General features: G+C 44.4%; 2 protein-coding genes across 4 annotated transcripts in view; both read left to right on the top strand.

Moving 5' to 3' along the window:
* Positions 1-13,029, top strand: part of MCC (MCC regulator of WNT signaling pathway) — a 550,138-nt gene extending 537,109 nt beyond the window's left edge. For all 3 annotated transcript variants that reach the window (XM_066274073.1, XM_066274074.1, XM_066274075.1), the window contains 2 exons: positions 8,868-8,990; positions 10,462-13,029. In XM_066274073.1, the coding sequence (XP_066130170.1) occupies positions 8,868-8,990; positions 10,462-10,642 (304 nt within the window). In that variant the 3' untranslated portion in view covers positions 10,643-13,029. The remainder of the gene's footprint in view (positions 1-8,867; positions 8,991-10,461) is intronic.
* Positions 1-22,272, top strand: part of LOC136334176 (uncharacterized) — a 399,355-nt gene that overhangs the window by 157,725 nt on the left and 219,358 nt on the right. The window lies entirely within an intron of this gene.

Here is a 22,272-nt window from a genome sequence, read left to right as displayed (position 1 = left end):
AATTAAAAACAAAAAAAAACAAAACATAAAAACCATAGACTAGTAACAACCAACAAAGCAGTTTTGAAAGCCCTACCTGCTTCCACCGGGGTTTCACATGCCCGGTGTCACAACTCAGCAAAGCCCCCAAATCCACTCTACCTGCATTCTAGTCCGACACAGACTACAAACTTAGTTACAAACATAAAAGCAAAAGCAAGAGTTCAAAGGGAAGCCAGAAAGTTCAGTAAAGCACAAAGAGTTGCTCTACCTACCTCCTTAATTTTCTCCGCCAAATTATCCAAATTATCGAGTTTGGGAACCAGAAGGCATCTATCAGGGAATAGTCCAGACCCCACAGGAAGACCGAGAGCTCTGAAAACTCTCAAGTGGTGTGCCTCTCCACGAGATTCAAGCGGGGCCGGGCAGCTCAGCGAAGAGTCCAGCCAATTCGGGGTGTCTGGATCCAGTGACACAAAACACCGGATCCCGGACGAGCCCCCATATGTTATAAAGTACCACACCCCAGATGCTGAAAGTTGCTGTACCTCATTTCATTGAGTTCACGTAGAGACACCCAGTCCAGATGAATTTTGAAGAGTTTTATTAGAGGAGGAGATTTATTAATATGCTGGCTGCATATGGCTGACACGGGGCATCTGCAAGCCCAAATCATGCAGTCCCAAAAATAGTTCAGGGGCTGCTTATATACCCTTGATCACACACGGGCGAGGGAGAGCATGACATCATGGCATGGGCTGACATTTGTTTAGGGGATACACAGAAACATTAAGACTTTTAAGGTAACACAATCAAAGATGTTTACAGATCTTTCAGGGTTCATCTTCCCTCACTAGCCTAGAGGTATTTTACCCTCAAGATTCCAGGGAGGAGGAGGAACTACAATCAATGCAAGGTGGTTTGTAAATTCTGCCTCCTATTGAAAGAGAAGAAGTTTCTAGGTTAACCTTTATTTTAGATTTAAAACTGAATGACCCATTGTTCTTGCAAGCCAGAAACTTCTACATTCTTCTCCCTCCCCTCCCCAAAGGAGGGATGGGACAGGAAAGCCTGACCTTTCCTCCCAGAATATCAATATCAATTTTCAGCTTTTGGTACCTTACAACAATGTAAGAGTGTATACTCAGAGGCGGATTTAACGGCAGGTGCACTGGGCGTGCGCCCTGGGCCCTGACTTCTGAAGGGCCCTGCAAAACCCCAACTTTACACTTTCTTCTAATGACAGGGGCTCAATATTTTCTTCTGCACCCAGGGCCTCAACCAACCTTAATCCACCTCTGTGTAAACTGAGCGCCTGTCCTACTGAGGGTGAAAAACAAGGAAGAAGGGACTGTGCAGTTCCCGGCATCCAGAAAAGTGGATGTGTTACTATTGAGGGAGCAAGTGGAATGTGTGGTGTTTAATTTTTACTTTCTCATCTTTTTGGAACCTATAAAAGTTCTCATTTGGCCTCATTATTTTTCCTAGACAAACTAAAAAGATTCCTTAGCTGAAGGCCAAGCAAATTTGAATTGGAAACTAGATGGAAGGATCTGGACACGAGTGGTTGAGGTTCCAAAGTGACTTGGGTCCTGGCCGGGCAGCTCATCCCGACACCCCAGGGATCTGGGTTCGACCCCCAGTCAGGGCACATACAAGAATCAACTAGTGAATAGGTAAATAGCTGGAACAACAAATTGATGTTTCTTTATTTTTATTTTATTTTTATTTTTTGGTGGCAGATAGAGACAGACAAGAAGGGAGAGACATTGTTGGGCAGATAAAATATATTATGCTTACTTTGTTAAAGATGGCGCTGCCCACGTGGAAGCCATTGCCCAGGTGATATTAATGTGTGTTGGGGGCAGGCTGTGGGCAAGCAGGATCCTTGTAGCCTGGGGCTTGGTTTTAGGACTAAGCCTTTCCCACCCTTTTCGATGTGGGAAATCCTATCATGCGTCATATAAGTGACTTTGTATTAGAGACTTCTCTATTTTGTATATTGGATTAAAGCAGGGGTCCCCAAACTATGGCCCACAGGCCCCATGCGGCCCCCTGAGGCCATGTATCCGGCCCCGCCGCACTTCCGGAAGGGGCACCTCTTTCATTGGTGGTCAGTGAGAGGAGCAGTGTATGTGGTGGCACTGCAAAGCCAAAAGCAGGCCCATAGTTCCCATTGAAATACTGGTCAGTTTGTTGATTTAAATTTACTTGTTCTTTATTTTAAATATTGTATTTGTTCCTGTTTTGTTTTTTTACTTTAAAATAAGGTATGTGCAGTGTGCATAGGGATTTGTCCATAGGTTTTTTTATAGTCCGGCCCTCCAACGGTCTGAGGGACAGTGAACTGGCCCCCTGTGTAAAAACTTTGGGGACCCCTGGATTAAAGGTTTTGATTTCTGCACTATAAAGTGGCACAGACTGGGAGCTTGCTCTCTCTCGGTTCCTGAGATTAGCATTAGAGGAGAGAGCAGAGAGGAGAGAAAGGCCACGTGGAGGAAGCCAGGAGAAACAGCCAAGATGGTGGAGTGTTGAGGGAGAAGCTAGTTTGTGCAAGGAGAAGGAAGAAGATGGGGAACAGAGGTGAATAAGTGTGGGGAGCTAGAAACCTTTGATTCTAGGAAACTCAGAAAAGTCAATAGCTTTGTGAGCACTGAATGAGTGAGTTTTGGAGCCCAGTGTGTGTTTTTACTTGCCTGCGGGGTGCAAGCTAGGATTAAAGATGATGGCCCACCAGCTTTTGGCTCCGTTGTCTCTTTACTGACTGTCTGAATCCAATGTGAACCTACATGTGAATGGCCATGATGGCGGCTCCTGGCCCTACAGACATGAAAAGCATCAGTTCTTTGTTGCGGCACCTTAGTTGTTCATTGATTGCTTTCTCATATGTGCCTTGACCAGGGGTGAGGGGGACCAGCTACAGCAGACCGAGTGACCCCCTGCTCAAGCCAGCAACCTTGGGTTCAAGCTGGTGAGCCTTGCTCAAACCAGATGAGCCCTCACACAAGCTGGTGACCTCGGGGATTTGAACCTGGGTCCTCCCCGTCCCAGTCCAACGCTCCATCCACTGCACCACCGCCTGGTCAGGCTAAAATTAATTTTTAAGTCTTTTGGCCTCACTTGTGGTGGCACAGTTGATAAAGTGTTGACCTGGAATGCTGAGGTTGCCGGTTTAAGACCCCAGGCTTGCCCGGTCAAGGCCCATACAAGAAGCAAGGTGATATTTCCCGTTCCCCTCCCCTCATTCTCTCTCTCTCTCTCCCTCTCCTCTCTCTAAATTCAGTAAATGAAATCTTAATTAAATAAAAGTTTTTTTAAAAAAAGGACTTGGGGGAAAAAAAAGACTTGGATTAGCAGACTTCTGGTTCTTGTTCTGGTTGTCCTGTGAGGATCTGAGGCAGGCTGCAGTTCATACAGAGAGCGTGCCCGTGCGTGTGATCATGCATGTAGATTGAGTTCCAGCTGCAGTTCATACAGAGAGCATGCCCGTGCATGTGATCGTGCATGTAGACTGAGTTCCAGCTGCAGTTCATACAGAGAGCATGCCCGTGCATGTGATCGTGCATGTAGATTGAGTTCCAGCTGCAGTTCATACAGAGAACGTGCCCGTGCGTGTGATCATGCATGTAGATTGAGTTCCAGCTGCAGTTCATACAGAGAGCGTGCCTGTGCGTGTGGTCCTGCATGTAGATTGAGTTCCAGCTGCAGTTCATACAGAGAGCATGCCCGTGCGTGTGATCATGCATGTAGACTGAGTTCCAGCTGCAGTTCATACAGAGAGCGTGCCCGTGCGTGTGATCGTGCATGTAGACTGAGTTCCAGCTGCAGTTCATACAGAGAGCGTGCCCGCGCGTGTGATCGTGCATGTAGATTGAGTTCCAGCTGCAGTTCATACAGAGAGCATACCCGCGCGTGTGTGCTCGTGCATGTAGATTGAGTTCCAGCTGCAGTTCATACAGAGAGCGTGCCCGCGCGTGTGATCATGCATGTAGATTGAGTTCCAGCTGCAGTTCATACAGAGAGCGTGCCCGCGCGTGTGATCGTGCATGTAGATTGAGTTCCAGCTGCAGTTCATACAGAGAGCGTGCCCGCGCGTGTGATCATGCATGTAGATTGAGTTCCAGCTGCAGTTCATACAGAGAGCGTGCCCGCGCGTGTGATCGTGCATGTAGATTGAGTTCCAGCTGCAGTTCATACAGAGAGCGTGCCCGCGCGTGTGATCGTGCATGTAGATTGAGTTCCAGCTGCAGTTCATACAGAGAGCGTGCCCGCGCGTGTGATCGTGCATGTAGATTGAGTTCCAGCTGCAGTTCATACAGAGAGCGTGCCCGCGCGTGTGGTCGTGCATGTAGACTGAGTTCCAGCTGCAGTTCATACAGAGAGCGTGCCCGTGCGTGTGGTCGTGCGTGTAGACTGAGTTCCAGCTGCAGTTCATACAGAGAGCGTGCCCGTGCGTGTGGTCCTGCGTGTAGATTGAGTTCCAGCTGCAGTTCATACAGAGAACGTGCCCGTGTGTGTGATCATGCATGTAGACTGAGTTCCAGCTGCAGTTCATACAGAGAGCGTGCCCGCGCGTGTGATCGTGCATGTAGACTGAGTTCCAGCTGCAGTTCATACAGAGAGCGTGCCCGCGCGTGTGATCGTGCATGTAGATTGAGTTCCAGCTGCAGTTCATACAGAGAGCGTGCCCGCGCGTGTGATCGTGCATGTAGATTGAGTTCCAGCTGCAGTTCATACAGAGAGCGTGCCCGCGCGTGTGATCGTGCATGTAGATTGAGTTCCAGCTGCAGTTCATACAGAGAGCGTGCCCGCGCGTGTGATCATGCATGTAGATTGAGTTCCAGCTGCAGTTCATACAGAGAGCGTGCCCGTGCGTGTGGTCATGCATGTAGATTGAGTTCCAGCTGCAGTTCATACAGAGAGCGTGCCCGTGCGTGTGGTCATGCGTGTAGACTGAGTTCCAGCTGCAGTTCATACAGAGAGCGTGCCCGCGCGTGTGATCATGCATGTAGATTGAGTTCCAGGACCACATGAAGCTCATGCACACCCAAAATATTACCGTTTCAAGATGTAATCAGTATTTTTCAAATTATTGCAATATTTTAGTCTTTCATCTTAAATCTTCAAATTCCAGTGCATGTTTTATACACACTGCACTTCCTATTTCAGACCAGCCACGTTTCTTGTGCTCAGAGGCCCACCCACGCTGCGGCTTCTGACCTGGCACGGTCTCGAGTCGTTACCTCTCTGTGGTTTAGTACCAGTTTCTGTCGACATGAGCGCCAATGGAGACATAACTCTTTTACTTCAGGCATCTGCCTCACTCAAATGAAAGCAGATAAACTAGCCCACATGTTAGGTTTAGCCTGTCTTTGTATCTTGAAGTCTTTCAGTAAATCAGCATCCTAGTTCTGTCCTGAGGTTTATGCAGCAGTGCGCTCCATCCCCGAGGCCCAGGCAGTTCTGAGAGGCAGTTCTCAGCTCCTGGCACTGGCTCCCCTCAGCCCACTCCAGCGGGGCCTGTGAGCCTGCCCCGACTGGAAAGTTCCTTTCAGCTGCAAGGGCCTGGCTGCTTGGGAAGGAAGCCCTTTTTGTGCCGAGACTGAGAGTTCCATATTCTTCCTGTCTGCAGGGTGAGGCAGGGGTGTAGATATAATTGGGGGTGGAGAATAATGGTATTGCTCTGAGCGTTTTTGTTTTTAGTTGTGAATTTATTGAGTTCATGGTGACATTTTTAATTCTCATCAGTTTTTTTTTCCTTTTGCACTATTAATAAACTTTAGAATGAAAGATAAAAGAATCGAAACAGTAACAAAATGTAGGAGAAATAACCCTTCCCTGTTGTTTTTAGCCAGAGGGAAGAGAGGGACCTCTTTCATGTTGTCACCTTCCTGAGCACAGGGAGGACTGCCAGGAAGGCTGGGGTGCTGGAAGGCTGAGCTGGGAGGGAGGGAGCCACCTCCCAAGACGTGGTTCTCGCTTCTGGTAGGAAATGGTGCCACCCTCAGGTTCTTGTAGGCAATGCAACCAAACTTCCTGGTGGCTGCGGGGCCCAGGGGAAAACCCCACTCCTCTGGGAGGCTCCTCAGTGGGCCTGTGGGGTGGGAGGGAGGATTCCTGAAGGATGATAAGTCATAGGACTTCCAAGCTGGTTGTGAGACTTTAAGAAATGTCTTTACTCATTTTTAGAGAGGGGGGGTGGGAGAGAGAGAGAGAAGGGGGAAGAGCGGGAAGCATCCACTCCCATATGTGCCCTGACCAGGCAAGCCCAGGGTTTCGAACCGGCGACCTCAGTATTCAGGGTGACACTTTATCCACTGCGCCACCACAGGTCAAGCAGTTCACTTTAAAAGATCGTTCCTATAAAAATGAGACTAAGAGACATGGACAAGAGTGTGGTGGTTACCAAGGGTGGGGGGAGGGAGGACATGGGAGGGAGGGAGGGAGGGAGAGAGTTAGGGGGAGGGGGAGGGGCACAGAGAACTAGATAGAGGGTGGCGGAGGACAATCTGACTTTGGGCGAGGGGTTTGCAACATAATTTAATGACAAAATAACCTAGACATGTTTTCTTTGAATATATGTACCCTGATTTATTAATGTCATCCCATTACCATTAATAAAAATTTATTATAAAAAATAAAAATAAAAAAAAATAAAAGATCGTTCCTCCTTCAACCTCACTCACAAAAGCAGGCCAGGGTTTTTGTGTTGCAGTTCCTTTATAAGTGTTTGGAAAGTTTGACTTGTACTTACAGTAGCTGGAAGCAGAAGTGTACAAGATATTTAAAAGTCAGGAAGGAAGAACCAGCTGGTGAAACATCATCTGAGTCCTCCCCCCAGTACCTCCTACAGGAAGCACACATCTCACATACTTTATAAAAGCATACTAAGTTAGCCTGACCTGTGGTGGTGCAGTGGATAAAGCGTCGACCTGGAAATGCTGAGGTCGCCAGTTCGAAACCCTGGGCTTGCCTGGTCAAGGCAATATGGGAGTTGATGCTTCCACCTCCTCCCCCTTCTCTCTCTCTCTCTGTCTCTCCCTCTCCTCTCTAAAATGAATAAACTTTTAAAAAAAAGCATACTAAGTTATAAAAATTTTAAGCGGTGCAAAAGTAGAAAATGAAAGCCTTCTGTCATCCCTCTTCTATTAACCTTTGCTAAGTGGTGGTTAGCATTCTGGTCCATCGTTAGCATATCCGGTCTTTAGTTGTTTTTGCAAAAATGGCATCCAGTAAAACTCACCCTTTTCACTTGACAATGTATCAGATACTATGCTGGTGCGTTTCAAGCTGCAGTAAATTGCAGAGTGATACAGATATTCCTTAACCTGGTTGTTTCCCACCCTAAGCTGTTAGAACCAATGCTGAGGTGAATACAAGCGTCATCTCATCTCTTTCGGCACCTACACTATTTCTGTAAGAAAAGTCCTAGAAATCAAGTTGCTTAGTCAAGGAATGTGTTCGTTTTTCATTTTGCTAGATACTGCCAAATTGCCTTGCAAAACTATTGCGCTATTTTACATTCCCCACATACACACAGTGAGGTCTTTTTAAAGGAACTTCTTCCATAATTCTGGGTTTTTAATGTGCTCCAAGGAACAGATACCTCCAGTGAGATATTCTGAAGCTGTCACCCAGGCATGGCACTCAGCACTGGGGATACACTGGGAACCAAACCAAATAAGATCCTTGTGACCCTACGCCATGCGCCAGTGTGTGTATGTGTAGGGGGTGGGGGCTGCTGAGCTCGAAGCCATAAACCAGATCATGGCAGGTTGCATGGAGTGCCACATGTGATACTATGCAGTGACAGTATGTGTGGTAAGAGGCAGTGGGTCATTGTTCCCTGCCCGGGTCTTGTGTTCTCGTGGGATTCAGGAGGGGACAAGCTGGATAGACACTAGGAACCTCCCAAAACTGACTCCTAAGCAAGTTAACTTGTGTTCCTATAGTAGTGAAAAGCTCACGGAACTAAAAGCCATGGAGTAGGGGAGTCAAATAAAAGTACAAATGGAATTTAAGTGCTTTAAAGGGAAATAAGGACCTTTAAAATAAGAATATCAATTCTACTCTACCGTTCTGGGTTTTCTGCAAGGTAGGATCATGTTGGTTTCAGTGAATAGGGATTGTCCAGAGCAGGTTTGTGTTCTTGAGGCCCGAGCGGCTCAGGACTCATGGAAAAGGTGGGGGGGGGGGGGGAGCCGGAGACAGGGTTGTGGTCGCTGCTGAGCATCTCTCATGCCCACACAAGGGAGCGTCTGGATGCCCTGTTACTCCATCTGGAAGACGTTCTGTATTGTTGTTCCTTTGGGACACAGACCGTAGACCTCTACAGGCCCTTGATCACTGAAGGAACCAGGCAAGAATGCAGAGGTGAGGTAGTATGGCTCAGATGAGGGTAAAGGAGCCCTCTTGCTCCATTGTCTCTTTTTTTTTTTTTTTTTTCTGAAGCTGGAAACGGGGAGAGACAGACAGACTCCCGCATGCGCCTGACCGGGATCCACCTGGCACGCCCACCAGGGGGCGATGCTCTGCCCCTCCGGGGCATCGCTCTGCCGCGACCAGAGCCACTCTAGTGCCTGGGGCAGAGGCCAAGGAGCCATCCCCAGCGCCCGGGCCATCTTTGCTCCAATGGAGCCTCGGCTGCGGGAGGGGAAGAGAGAGACAGAGAGGAAGGAGGGGGGTGGTGGAGAAGCAAATGGGTGCTTCTCCTATGTGCCCTGGCCGGAAATCGAACCCGGGTCCCCCGCATGCCAGGCCGACGCTCTACCGCTGAGCCAACCGGCCAGGGCCATTGTCTCTTTTTTGACTTGGCAAGCAAAACACTTCCAGGGGAGCAGCCACCTCCCTGTCTGGTTACTCATGGCATGCTGTTTCTCCTGATACAGAGAAAAGAAGTTAAAGACCAGAGTTCAAGAGCTGGTGAGTGCCTTGGAAAGACTCACCAAGAGCAGTGAAATCCGACACCAGCAATCAGCAGAGTTCGTTAATGACCTAAAGAGAGCCAACAGGTAAGATCCCCTTGTTCATATATCCCCAGTGGTACTTGCACTCACACATCAGGGAGGATGTTTCCTTAATTGCTGGGGCAATCTCCTGAGAATGGCCAGTTCCCAACTGCCCTTAGGGCCTGGTCTTCCCTGTGGCACAATTTCCCAGTGTTCCGTAGGAATCTTAAGAAATGCTTGGTAAAGACAAGTCCTTGAGCTAGATGTGTTTGGAATATGCAGCACAGAAATACAACTTGTGGTCTGTCCGCTCTTAATACTTCATATAGAAGTTCTGAGAAGTCATACAGTTTAAAAAAAAAAAAATCTACCTTGTGTTTATGCCAATGTTTTCCAAACAAAACTGGCACTAGACCCTTTTATGTGTGCGACACTTACCGTCCATGGGGAACACTGGGAGCACAGCTCTGAGACAGCAGCCTCACACTCTGGGCTCAGGACCCCCTGTGTGCTCAAAAAACTGAGCACCTCAAAGAGCTTTGTTCTCCTAATTATCTATGGACACTTTTCATTTTAGAAACTAAAATTTTTGAAAAGTTTTTGTTTACTAAAAGCACAATTCCTTACAAGTAATACAAATGGACTTTATTTAAAAAATCATTCTACAAAAAATTGGAGTGGCACTGTTTTTATAATTTTGCAAATCTCTAATGTCTGATTTAATAGAGACAGCTAGATTCTTACAATTGCTTCTACTGGCAATGTATTGTTTTGAACTAAATATATCAGGAAAACCAGCTTCACAGATTGTAGGTAAAAAATACAGGCCCCCACAGCCCTCCCCTGAAAGAACTTCAGAAGACTCAGGGTCCGTCTTCAGGCCACACTTTAAGAACCTGAATGTTCCTGGAAGGGGGGTGGGTGCTGTTTTGGACCACAGACGGTATCGAGAGTTAAGTTAGCCTGGGGCTCCCAGGGCGGGCAGTTCAGAGGCCTATGTGCTGTTTGGTCAGCACTACCTTATGGCCTGTGTGCTCTGAATCCCACCAGTGCGAAGAATAAAGGGATGTCATGGTGGGCTCTCTGCCCTCACCCTCGGTGAGGTCACTCAGACTGCAGAAAGGAACTCCTCATCTTACCCTTGACCGTCTGCTGCAGGCACCATGGAACAATACACAGAATTTGTATTTAAATAACAGATTTCTGAAATTCAGCTCCCTCCTCTGCTTTTTTGAACACGGCCAGTTTGGATTGCTGGTTTAAACCCCTCCTAATGTTAATGGCAGCCTCGAGCTGCCAGCTGAGTTAATCATAGTTAAGCCAAGAGACGAATTGCTGTGTTGAAATCCTACATGATTTCAGATTCTTCCTGAAGAGGCTGAGTGCCCTGTTCCTTCCAAGTGGGGCCGCGGAAGCAGTTGCCCAGAGGACAGGACTGTGTGTGTGTGTGTGTGTGTGTGTGTGTGTGTGTGTGTGTGTGTGTGTCACTGCTGCCCCGGGTGAATCTGAGCTCCTTCCCTCTGTTCCCACATAGCAACCTCGTGGCCGCCTATGAGAAAGCAAAGAAGAAGCATCAAAACAAACTGAAGAAGCTGGAGTCTCAGATGATGGCCATGGTGGAGAGACATGAGACGCAAGTAAGGATGCTCAAGCAGAGAATAGCTCTGCTGGAGGAGGAGAACTCAAGGCCACACACCAACGAAACTTCACTTTAATCGGAGCGCAGGCACCAAAGTTCTGCCCACGGAAGCCACACTAGAGCAGGTCACCAGAGAGAGAAGAGCCCCGGGGACAGTTCCTGTGGGGGAATTAAGGAAGGCTGGCAGGTAGGGCAGCACCTGGACAACGGAGCACCATGGACTTGGCCCTGGGGGTGAGGACTGTGCTGCCTGGGCACAGCGGGCATGGCAATTACTCGCTCTGCTCGGCACCAGCTCCGTCGCTCTGCGCCTCTCCTGCTCGGAGGCTGTGCATCCCTGGGGCCCCGCAGTCACTCTTCTGTTTCGTAGACAGCGACTTTATCTCTGACACCTGATGTCTCCTCTTTCCTCCTTCAGGGAAAACCTCTGATGCACACAGGTGTGAATGTGTCCTAGTACACAGATTTGTACTACAAGAAGGCTTTGCTTTTCAAGTCCCACATGTCAACCCTAAGATACAGGCTGCCACTCATGCTCTGGGAGGCAGAGTACAGGAGGGCGGCACATAGGTGTTACAGTCCTAGATGTGAAGTCACAGTAGAGCACACCCCGGGCTGCACCTGAGCAGATCTGGATGGGAGAACACAACTGCCGCTGGCTGGCTGGGAGCAGGGCTGGGAAGGGGGCTCTTCTGACTTTGGGGCTGCCCACCCTCTTGGTGCAGTCTTGTCAACATCACGGCTCAGTGCTGAGGCTCCTAGTAACTAAAATGTCATCTGGCATTTCCTCAGAAGCAGAGGAGCATTTTGGCACTTGCCCCACCCAGGGCAGGCGCCCAAGCCCATCCCCAGAGTACATAGCATGGACCTGCCTCTGTCAGTCTCGGGGCGAGAGGCAGGACACTGAGCCGATAATGCTCTGCAGGCTGATCCCCCCTATCTGATTGCTACTGAACCACAGGTTCAACACGTCACTCCTGTTATGAAAGGCAGGGGTGAGGGAGTGGCCCCTGAGGCCTCCTTTTTTCCCCCTGACTTGGGGATGGGTAACATATGGTGCTTAAACAGGTTCAAGTTCAGGCAAAATGCTGACAGGCCTGGGTAGGACCAAAGTATCTGAATTCTTTCAGGAAGAGCTTCCATCTTAAGTTCTTTATTCCTTTTCTACTGTACCCTTCACTGTTTTACCCTTTCTTCTGTCGCTGCCCTACACTGAGACATTTTAAAGGACCACCTGCCATTTATTCTGTAGCACTGAGGGCCCACCCCAAGTGCCCTGTGAGAATTGTCCCCGTGCCACAGCTCACAAAGTTCTTATGACCAGGTCACTGCATTAGTGTCCCCGTGCAATGTGCTTTCAGAAAGCAGGAATCAACTTCCTCAGCCTCCTGCACAAGGGGGATGGACACTATAGTCCCACTTTGGAGGGCAGAGTTTTATCCTAAAAGCAACCAGCTTTCTCAGGTAAGCCAGGGGGGCTGCCCGAGCCTCAGAGAAAGTCATCTGGTTTCATGAATTAAGAACCAGCTTTTGGGTGCTCTGACACCGAGGAAGTGCCGTGGGCTCGTTTGTCACCAACCTATCACAGTCAGAATTGGTTCTTGTGATTTTTTAAAATCAGTACTTGTTCTGAGTAATATTTTGTCACAAGGAAAATGTTTTGGCTGAAGTGTGTCCAAAAATGGTTTAATAGACAAAAATCAGTTTCCCCCACTTTTTCAGCTTGCCTAGGGAAACATCCTCCTCCTATGCAAACTGCGCGCTCTGGCGGCCAGAAAGTGTGCTGACACAGGAACACAGCTGTCTGCCAGCCCTGCTCCGGGGCGAGAACCCACCCTTTCAGGGGCGTGTAACCCTCCAGACAGGAAGGTCTTGGCTCTTCATTGAGAGCCCCCATATTACTAAAACTGCCTGGCTTCAACTGAGTTTATACTTCAACATAATACTTTTTAAATTATGTAGTGATTGGGTGAAAACTATTACCCCAGTAAAACTGTTACTTTTATATATGTGTAGAATAAAAAAAGCTATTATTAAATGGTTGATTTCTTTTCCTTGTATTTTTCAAATACTACCTAAGACACAATTCTTGAAGGTGACAACAGTCACTTGATTATGCTAATTGTGGGGCCTACTAAAACTGCATTTCTTATTAAATGATTGCAGGTGCCTGGTTAATTTTTCTTTTTAATAACCTGAATTAGTCTTTCTAAATAGAAGCTGGTTTATATTAACATCTCCATTGGGGTAAAACAATGTTCTTAATTCTAACTTGGATGAGGTTAAAAAAAAACCTTTACACCTTCGTGTTTTTAATTGTATTCTCCCAGTTTCCTCAGTGGTTGCTCCCTTTCAGGCAGTTTCTTTCTCTGTTCAGAGTTCAGTCTCTGGCCTTAGAGCGATGGGCATGGCCAGAAAGGGCCCCTCTCATCGTTCTCTTGGAGTGTACTTCCCACCACTGAATTGAGGCAAAAATCAGGTAAACCTTCTGGATGTTGCTGGTGTCATCAATGTGTGGACCAACCACTACATCTGATGTTCTGCCGGGTGTCAACGCCACACCACCCAGAAAGCGCTCCACGTGGTCTGATCTGGGCAGCTAAGCAGGGTCTGACCTGGGTAGTGCTTGGACGGGAGCCCTCTTGGGGCAGCAGGCGCTCTCGGCTGATGATCTGCCAGGCCCCAAGTCCTCCAGCCCCCAAAACTGCCAGAGACTTGGAGGTGGTAAAATTCCTCTTCGAGAATGTTACCAAAAGGTCTTTATGACTAAGTATCTATGTCATCAGACAGTTGACACTTATCATGCCCTCTCTACTTCTCATGTGCTGGCCCAGGGGTATACTAGATGTCTCATCGTTGCCAACACAATTAACTATTTCATATTCACTCTCACCTACTGACATGTCAGGTTTCTGAAGTTAATATCCATGCTGCCTGAAACTGGAAATATGTTAGGTCAATAAAAAAGTAAGTGCCAGTTAAACATAACTGCTTCATTCTCCTTTGAGGTGCATGCAGTTTTTACTAAGTGTTCCCCTGAGCCCACAGCAGTCCTTGACAGGAACCTCGGAGAACTCCATGACAGCCCTGACATTCTACCACTCCAGAAAGGCAGCCCAAATTAGACCCTCTAAGGCTTTTCCTTAAAAAAAACTAGGATGTGGCTAGTAAGGATTTTACTACTCCAAGAACAACCTGAACACTGTCTGGCAGTCTCCCAGTTCCATGTAGGTGACCTGATCTAAGCCGGACTGCCTGTCACTGCATGAATTAGGAGCCTCCACAGTCGCCTGTTCCCTTCTACAGGTGTTTCCCGTGGCCCACACTCGCTACCCTTCAACGCTGCCACCAATACCCACACATCTCAAGAGTTTAGGGTAGCATGCTTGTGTTTTATGTGAAGTGATGAGAAAGACAGCAACACTACCTAAACCTTTATGAATGATTTCTGAGTCACAAGGTTCCAAAAAGCCTGAAGTCATTGCAAATACAAAACTGGGAATATGTCTCACCTGTGAAACTAAAGTGAAGTTTTCAATATTGTTCACTAAGTTCACTGCTGCACCCATTTCTAGATGCAGCAGACAGAGCTATAGTTTCTAGAGGCCAAAAGGGAGTGAGTTCTCTGATGATTAAAATTTTTTGCAGTGACTTTAAAAAGCCATTTTTTTTCGTTGGGGAAGCTAACATTTTTGTTTTTTTATAGTAGGTGACACTAAGATCATATAGCAATTATTTTTCTATTTATCCAACAGAATGTCCTATTTGACAAATAATGCAGTCGCCCCTTTTTCACTGAGACTTTTCACTTGCAAACACTACTTTGTAAAACAGAACTCATTACAAAACAAAAACGACACCTTTGCTGCAGTTCTCACTGAAGTTGATCCAAATCCTACTCTAATTCACTGATACCTTGTGTGTACACAACACAGGCCGGGTTGAAGTTGGCCCCAAACTTGTGGCCTCCTGCAGTTCCTCCTCTTTCACACGTAGTCACTTTCAGACTACATCTGTATTTATTAACAGGTAGATATATGCTTTAGGCTGTCAAGAAATAACTTGATAGAACTAGAATCAGAATCATCAATTAATGTGATGCTGGCACTACCACCACAGCATCACTGAGTGCTCAGTGGCTATTAAAATAGAAGTGGAAAAGGCTACAAATTGGAATAGCAGCTATTCATGAATTCCTGTTTTGCTAATTCCCAAGTAAAGGAAGCTGGTTTCACATATACCGATTTCATTTTTGGTCAAGAGTCACACTGGCCACATTCTCTATTGCTCACATCTGAGTGAGATACTGCATGTGACCGTGACGAGAGCACTCCGTCCCAGTAATGGCAAATGTTATTGGATAACCATATCCTTGACCAGCAGTACCTGATTTTTCCAGTCAGTCAAGGCAGATACATCACTCTACTAATCTCAGCTCAATAAAATAGAGCGGGCTATATAAAAAACTCGCTCACTTTTGCACTGTTTGCAAATCAAATCCATGGAGAAATGTTCTGTTTGTAGAACTCCTAGATTCACTTCTAGTGCTCATTCCAGGCCCCTAACAATCTGATTGTTTGAACCTAATACAAAGATAGCGAAACACGTTCTTTTCGATTTCTGAGTTTTTACACATTGTCAAGACTTATTTACTTTGCCTGACTTATTTAAGTTTCCTTTGATTTGAAAATGTGCTTTCACTTGAATTGGAAAGCCTGCTTGAGTGTACTGTCAGTTATTAAAGCACATGTGAGTCTGCACTTGTCAGTTCTGTTCTGTTTGTCTTCAGTCTCGTGTCAGAGCTGCCACTAGCACTGTACTAGACCTTATCACTTTTTATTCTTCATTTGTATGCTTTAAATGTTTCCTGATGCCTTTAGTTTTAGATGCTGTAAAATAGCTACTTAGTATTATTTGATAAATTGTTTTTTTAATCTCCGTTTATTTATACAGAGACGTTTATAATATTTTACATTCTTATATTCTGAATAAATATTTCTAATTCCATGATGTACTTTTAACTGTTCATTAAAGAGTAAGGCTGTTGTTCTGTAATACTAGTTTTTCTAACATGAAATATCAAATCTATGATGTTTCACATTAAATCACAAGCCCTAGTCAACACAGGGACTAGAAGACAGACTGCATTAGGTCTAAACACCAAAGGAAACTCCTGTATCATTAATTTCTATTTGGCTCTTTTCAAGTTTAGTATGAATGGGAAGTTATTAAAGGATTTTTTTTTCTTTTTTAAAAATCACTGAAACGGAATAGAATCAAGAATTGGAACTATAAAGACGTCATACATGACTACAAGAAAAGGTGGAAGGCAACTTTGCAACATACCAGTTCTCACTAACAAAGCAAAGTACCTTTGACAATAAGAATACAATAGCTTAGCCTGACTTGTGGTGGCGCAGTGAATAAAGCGTCGACCTGGAACGCTGAAGTTGCTAGTTCAAAACCCTGGGCTTGCCTGGTCAAGGCACATATGGGAGTTGATGCTTCCTGCTCCTCTCCCCCCTTCTCTAAAATGAATAAAATATATTTTTTTAAATAAAAAAATATATAATAGCTTAGTCACTCTGTTAATATTTTAAATAAAAATTACTATCACGCCCTGGCTGGTTGGCTCAGCGGTAGAGCGTCGGCCTAGCGTGCGGAGGACCCGGGTTCGATTCCCGGCCAGGGCACACAGGAGAAGCGCACATTTGCTTCTCCACCCCTCCGCCGCGCTTTCCTCTCTGTCTCTCTCTTCCCCTCCCGCAGCCAAGGCTCCATTGGAGCAAAGATGGCCCGGGCGCTGGGGATGGCTCTGTGGCCTCTGCCCCAGGCGCTAGAGTGGCTCTGGTCGCAACATGGCGACGCCCAGGATAGGCAGAGCATCGCCCCCTGGTGGGCAGAGCGTCGCCCCTGGTGGGCGTGCCGGGTGGATCCCGGTCGGGCGCATGCGGGAGTCTGTCTGACTGTCTCTCCCTGTTTCCAGCTTCAGAAAAATGAAAAAAAAAAAAAAAAAATTACTATCACATAGCTGAGGTCTCTAGTAGAAAAGAATGTGTTTCTCCCCCAAGGCCCAAGGGATGTCAAGCATCAAAAACCTGTTTTCTAATACAAAGTCAAGAACTGCTGGATTTTATGTATCTAACTTACAGTAAAATCTTCCTTTAAAGCAATAACCAACCTGTAATTGAGGGGGAAATACATACCACTTCTTTGTTTCCATTTTTGCAGAGATACTCTACAGTTTAATATTTCTTCCTATCATATAAACATACCTTTATCTCATACTTGTCCATTTTTATGGATCCAGAGATGCAAGCATAATATGAGTAACTTGTAACCTGTAACAAGTAACAGAAAACAAGGGAGTAAAACTGCCCAAGCAGTAAAATTTATTGATATTGCACTACAGTCTAAATTTAACATAACATTTTTACAGAAAGTCAATATTTGAACAATAAACTGAAGAAAGTTTTAAAATACAAAGAAAACCTCCCATCATCCAAATTATATTCTGTCATTTCTAAATTGGTATTACATCAAAAACTTTCGAGAACATCATAACTGCTAAGATAAAGAAATTTGTTCATTTTCGCAGGGAAGAATAGAGCTGGCATGTCTAGTCAACTTTGGAAGTGCAATAATCCTGCAAACATTTACACTCCCAATTCATAAACAGTCACTCCTCTATGATAGTCATACCCAATTTAAATGAAAGTCAGTCATTAACACTGAGGGAAAGAGAAAAAACTACTCCTATTCAGCAGAATGTAATAAATCCAGATATAACTACAGTGTGAACCTGACATATTTTGGGGTTCCTTTTCTGCTCTTCCTGAATGTTTAACAATTAACCAAAACAAGCACCAAGAATTTCATTACTACCATATATAAAATCACTCTAAAGTTTAAGTTTTTCTCTAAGCATTAAAATGCCATAAGGCAAACTAATAAAATGCTGCTGTAATTAAGGCAAAAATTAAATGTTATTTCCATCCATAGACAATGATTACTGAATGTTTATAAATCTATTAATAGTTATCACATTTATTCTGAAGTCCAGTTTTCTCAGTTGAATATCATATACTTAAAACACCTCAATTTTTTTCCTACTAGCTTTTTAAGTCCCAAATAAATCTGTTTAACATGATTCAGCGTAAGGATCTTCACCTTTCTCAGACTAAACTATTCCCAGGAAAACTGCTGTAAGACTATCTATCTTCCATGAACATTACTTAGTCCCCACAGCAGAAACGATACTTGCTCTTGTTCTGAAAATAGGCTGGGTATAAAAAGAAATAAATTCTTATTCCCTTGTCCATCCAAACTAAGTAGGATGTCCTTATTTTGCTTAGATAAAAGACCTACATAAGATTTCATTTAAGTTCATGCATGAATTATAATTCTATCATTTTAACCTTTTGAAATAAGACTGCTTGAAATTTTCATTAAAGCCAACAAAAAAATCTGAACCATATGAGTCAGTACCTACCAAAGATTATTTATATAAGCGAACTCCAAAGACAATTATAAGAAAAAATATATACGTGTGTATATACACAAATATATGTATGTAAAATAGTTCATTTTATTTTCCTTCCCTATTTGTCACTGAAGAAAAAGGGTTTGTATTATTTAGCAAATGGAAGTCAAGTTAGCTGTCTTACGCCCTAATTCTGAAGTGAAAAATATAAGCAAAAAGTAAAATTAAAGACACAGTCCTATGGACACTTGCATTTGAAACTGAAAGATACAGTGCTCACAAAAATTAGAGGCTATTCCAAAAAGACTATGAAGCAATAAGAAAGCATTTGGTATTTAATAAGAACATGAGAAAAGCAAACAAGTCAAAGACAGTTGTGCAAGATGAGATGCAAAACAAACTTTTATTTCATTGGTGAAAGTGCACATCCTACGATTTCCCAGCCCTTGCGATATCCCTGGCAACATGATTTGCCCGAATGCAAAGCCTGGAGAGCCATCCATATGACATCTCGAAGCTTGTCAAACAGATGACAGTGGCAACACTTGGAACATCCCAAAGCGTGATTAGCAGACTGTGTAATCGCTTTCAAGAGACTGGCACACTATCAAGATGATGAGGGCAAGGATGCCCATCTGCCACAACAGCAAGAGATGACTGCTACTTGACCTTACTGGCAAGAAGGAACAGGCGCAGCAATGCAACAGAGCTGCAAGAACAGTTTCTTGCTGCCACTAGACAGACCCCTGGTCGGCAAGCCGTGGCTCGAGCCACATGCGGCTCTTTGGCCCCTTGAGTGTGGCTCTTCCACAAAATACCATGTGTGGGCGCGCAGGTATGCGTAGGGGTGTCGATCGGTCCTGCGACAGGAGACGCAGCATAGGTGGGCCGCGGGATACACAGCACGGGGGAGGCACGCAATTCATGCAGGAGTTGAGAGTCAGTCAGCAGTTTCACTGTGCAGTGGTTAGTGCTTGTATCCACAAATCGTGTATGGGTAACAAAAGTACCTACTCGAAGCGTAAAGTTACCTGTATTTTTCCACACAGCTGCAAATCCTACAGGTATTTTTGTCATCAAATTAAGAATTCTAATTATTTTGTGTTGGTGGCTTATTATATAAAATGAAACTTTTTCTTAGGTGTCCTGTCTGACATGGCTACAAAGAAGAAGCAAAGAAAAATGGAAGATGAAAACTGAATTTAAACTTGAATGGACCGAGACTTTCGCGTTTATTCAAACTTAAATGGCCTTCCGACCTGTCTTATTTGTCAGGAAAAATTGGCACATAACAAGAAATCAAATTTGGGGAGACACTTTACAACTAAACACATGTCATTTAGTACTAAATATCCTGTCAGTGATGCAAGGAAGAAAGCAGTTGAGGAACTTCAGAAGAGTCAAGAAAAATCAAGTTCTGTATTTAATTACTGAATGCAATCTTCCAACAATGTTAATATTGCACATTTTGTGGTTAGTCAAGAGATTGCTGAGAGGAAAACCATATACAGACAGCGAATACATAAAAAGTTGTTTTATAAATGCATCCAAAGAGCTATTTCGGGATTTTAAGAACAAAGCAGATATTCTAAAAAAAATTAAAGAGTTACCATTGTCTGCTAAAATAGTGAAAGATAGAACGGTCAAAATGTCTTGGAATATAACCAACCAGCAAGTCAAAGACCTTAAATTGGTTTCAGCTTTATCAATAGCAGTTGATGAGTCTTATGACATAAATGATACAGTGCAAGTTTCACTTTTTGTACACTTTATTTCATCTACAGGGCCTTTTAAGATTATTGCCACTCAAAGGTCAAACGCGTGGAGAGGATATAGCAAATGCTGTAATTGAGTGCATGGAAAAACGTCATATTCCACTCGATAAAACTGTCTCAATTGCAACAGACGGGATGAAAAGTATGACTGGTGTAAGAACCGGGTTTATTGCTGTTTTGAAAGAAAAAAAATCAATCACGAGATGCTTACCATTGCATCATTCGTCAAGAAGTACTGTGTGCAACATTTCCAGAAGAAATTTGCAAAGTTATGAAATTGGTGATTAAGATTATCAACTCCATTATAGCTAAAGCTCTTAATCATCACCAATTTAAAGAATTTTTAGTTGAAATGGAGAGTGGGTACGCAGATCTTCTGCTGCATAACAAGGTACGTTGGTTATAAAGAGGAAACGTTTTGAAAAGTTTCACTTCCTTATTAACAGAAATTACAGCATTTCTCCTTGAGAAGGGTGTTCACTATCCAGAACTAACGAATGATCAGTTGATCCAAAAATTTTATTTCATGGTAGACGTTACGTCTCATTTAAATCAGCTTAATCGTAAACTATAGGGGAAAGGAAACACAATTTTTTTGATATTAGAAGTTATTTCATTCGAAAACAAATTATCTTTTTGCTCAAAATTTTGAGAGAAACTTTCACTTTCCAAGCCTGTTGAAATATCGCCAAGAAAATAATTCTGATATTGACGTTTGCTATTTCAAAACACTTTTAAATATGAGGGAAGCTTTTATCAACAGGTTTCAGGAATTCGGAAATAGCAAAGCGACCTTAGCCTTTGTTAAAAAAAACAAAACCTCAATGCTACTGTAACAAATTTTTCTCCCTTTAATACTAACATTGGCAACTTTGAAATGCAATTGGATTTAAAAAACAAAGAATTGTGCAGCTCAAAATTTGAATGTCTTTGTGCTGATATAGAAATATAGGAGGAAAACAAATGTGAACTTAGTGTACAGCACAAGTTGAAAGACCTGGAGAAGGAAGATATGTTGACTTTTAACACCTGGAATAGTAGTATTCCTGACTCATATAATCAGCTGGAAAAACTAGCATTTGCTGTTTTTTCCTTATTCGGGTCTACATATTCATGCGAACAATCATTTTCAAGCATGAATCTTATCAAGAGTAAATTGAGAAGTCGTCTTATTGATGAGAACCTGGAATCGTGCCTAAAATTAAAAACAACATGCAAACCTGACTACCCAAACTTTCCAAGGAGATGCAAGGCCATTGTTCACCTTAGTGTTTGTCAGTCACTGTCATGATTTAATTTTATGGATACCTTACAATTTAATTTTATCAATAATATCATTACTAAGTATGATATCAAGTTTTATTCAATGTACCTATAGGTTAAGACTTTAAAGTTTATTAAGTTAATTTTAGGGAGCATTGTGGAGTGAAGAAGATGTAGTGTCAAGGACTGAGAAAGGTATGTTGAGATGGTGTGGACATAGAGGATGAACGAAAGGAGACAGACGAAACAAGTATACAAGACGAGTGTGGATGGGAGAGGTGGAAGGGGTCGACTTCAGCGAACATACCTCAATCAGAGTGAGGACGTTTTTAACAAAGGCCAGCTTAGGAGTACCCTAATTAAGTTAATAACAATGTACCTACCTATATAGTTTTAAAAATGTGGCTCTCAAAAGAAATTTCAATCGTTGTACTGTTGATATTTGGCTCTGTTGACTAATGAGTTTACCAACCACTGCACTAGATGGTAGATATGCATCCAGACCATACAAAATCAGCTCCAATGTGTTGGACTATGTGCATGCCTGGTGACCAATGGTATGCATTCTGTTATCTGCTAAACACCATAGAACCCATAGAAGGTGGGCTGATGAGCATCATCACTGGACCCGTGATGAGTGGTCAACTGTCCTCTGATGAGTCACAGTTCAGTCTGCAGCCTGATAATCATCGTGTCCTGATCTGGCATGAATGAGGAACACGGGAAAATCCATGTTTCATGCAAGAAAGGGACTCCTTCAGGGGTGGTGGAATCGTGGTGTGGGCTGGCATCAGCGTTGGTAGTCGTACCAACTTCATGTCATCAGAAACGGATCGCTGACGGCTGTCAGATATCGAGATAAGGTCCTACACTCTATAATGGTAACCCTCTGCTAGAGCAACTGGAAACTTCACGGATGATAATGCAAGGCCCCACCGTGTGTATCTCATCAACATGCTTCAGGAGGCAGGAACTGAACACATGGACTGGCCTTCACGTTCTCCAGATCTGAATCCCATTGAAATTGCTTGGGATGCACTGGGAAGACGTCTGGGAAACCATCCAATGGCTCCCATAACACTTCTTGAGCTGGAAGTTGCCCTGGAGCACGAGTGGCTGAGGATCCCACAAGAACTGCTGGACAATCTGATCCCATCCAGGCCTCATCACTCTGTTTTGGCAGTC

This window comes from Saccopteryx bilineata, chromosome 4, assembly GCF_036850765.1.
Source record: "Saccopteryx bilineata isolate mSacBil1 chromosome 4, mSacBil1_pri_phased_curated, whole genome shotgun sequence".
Lineage (NCBI taxonomy): Eukaryota > Metazoa > Chordata > Mammalia > Chiroptera > Emballonuridae > Saccopteryx > Saccopteryx bilineata.
Note: the sequence above shows the minus strand (reverse complement) of the source record. Positions and strands in the feature narration are given on the sequence as shown.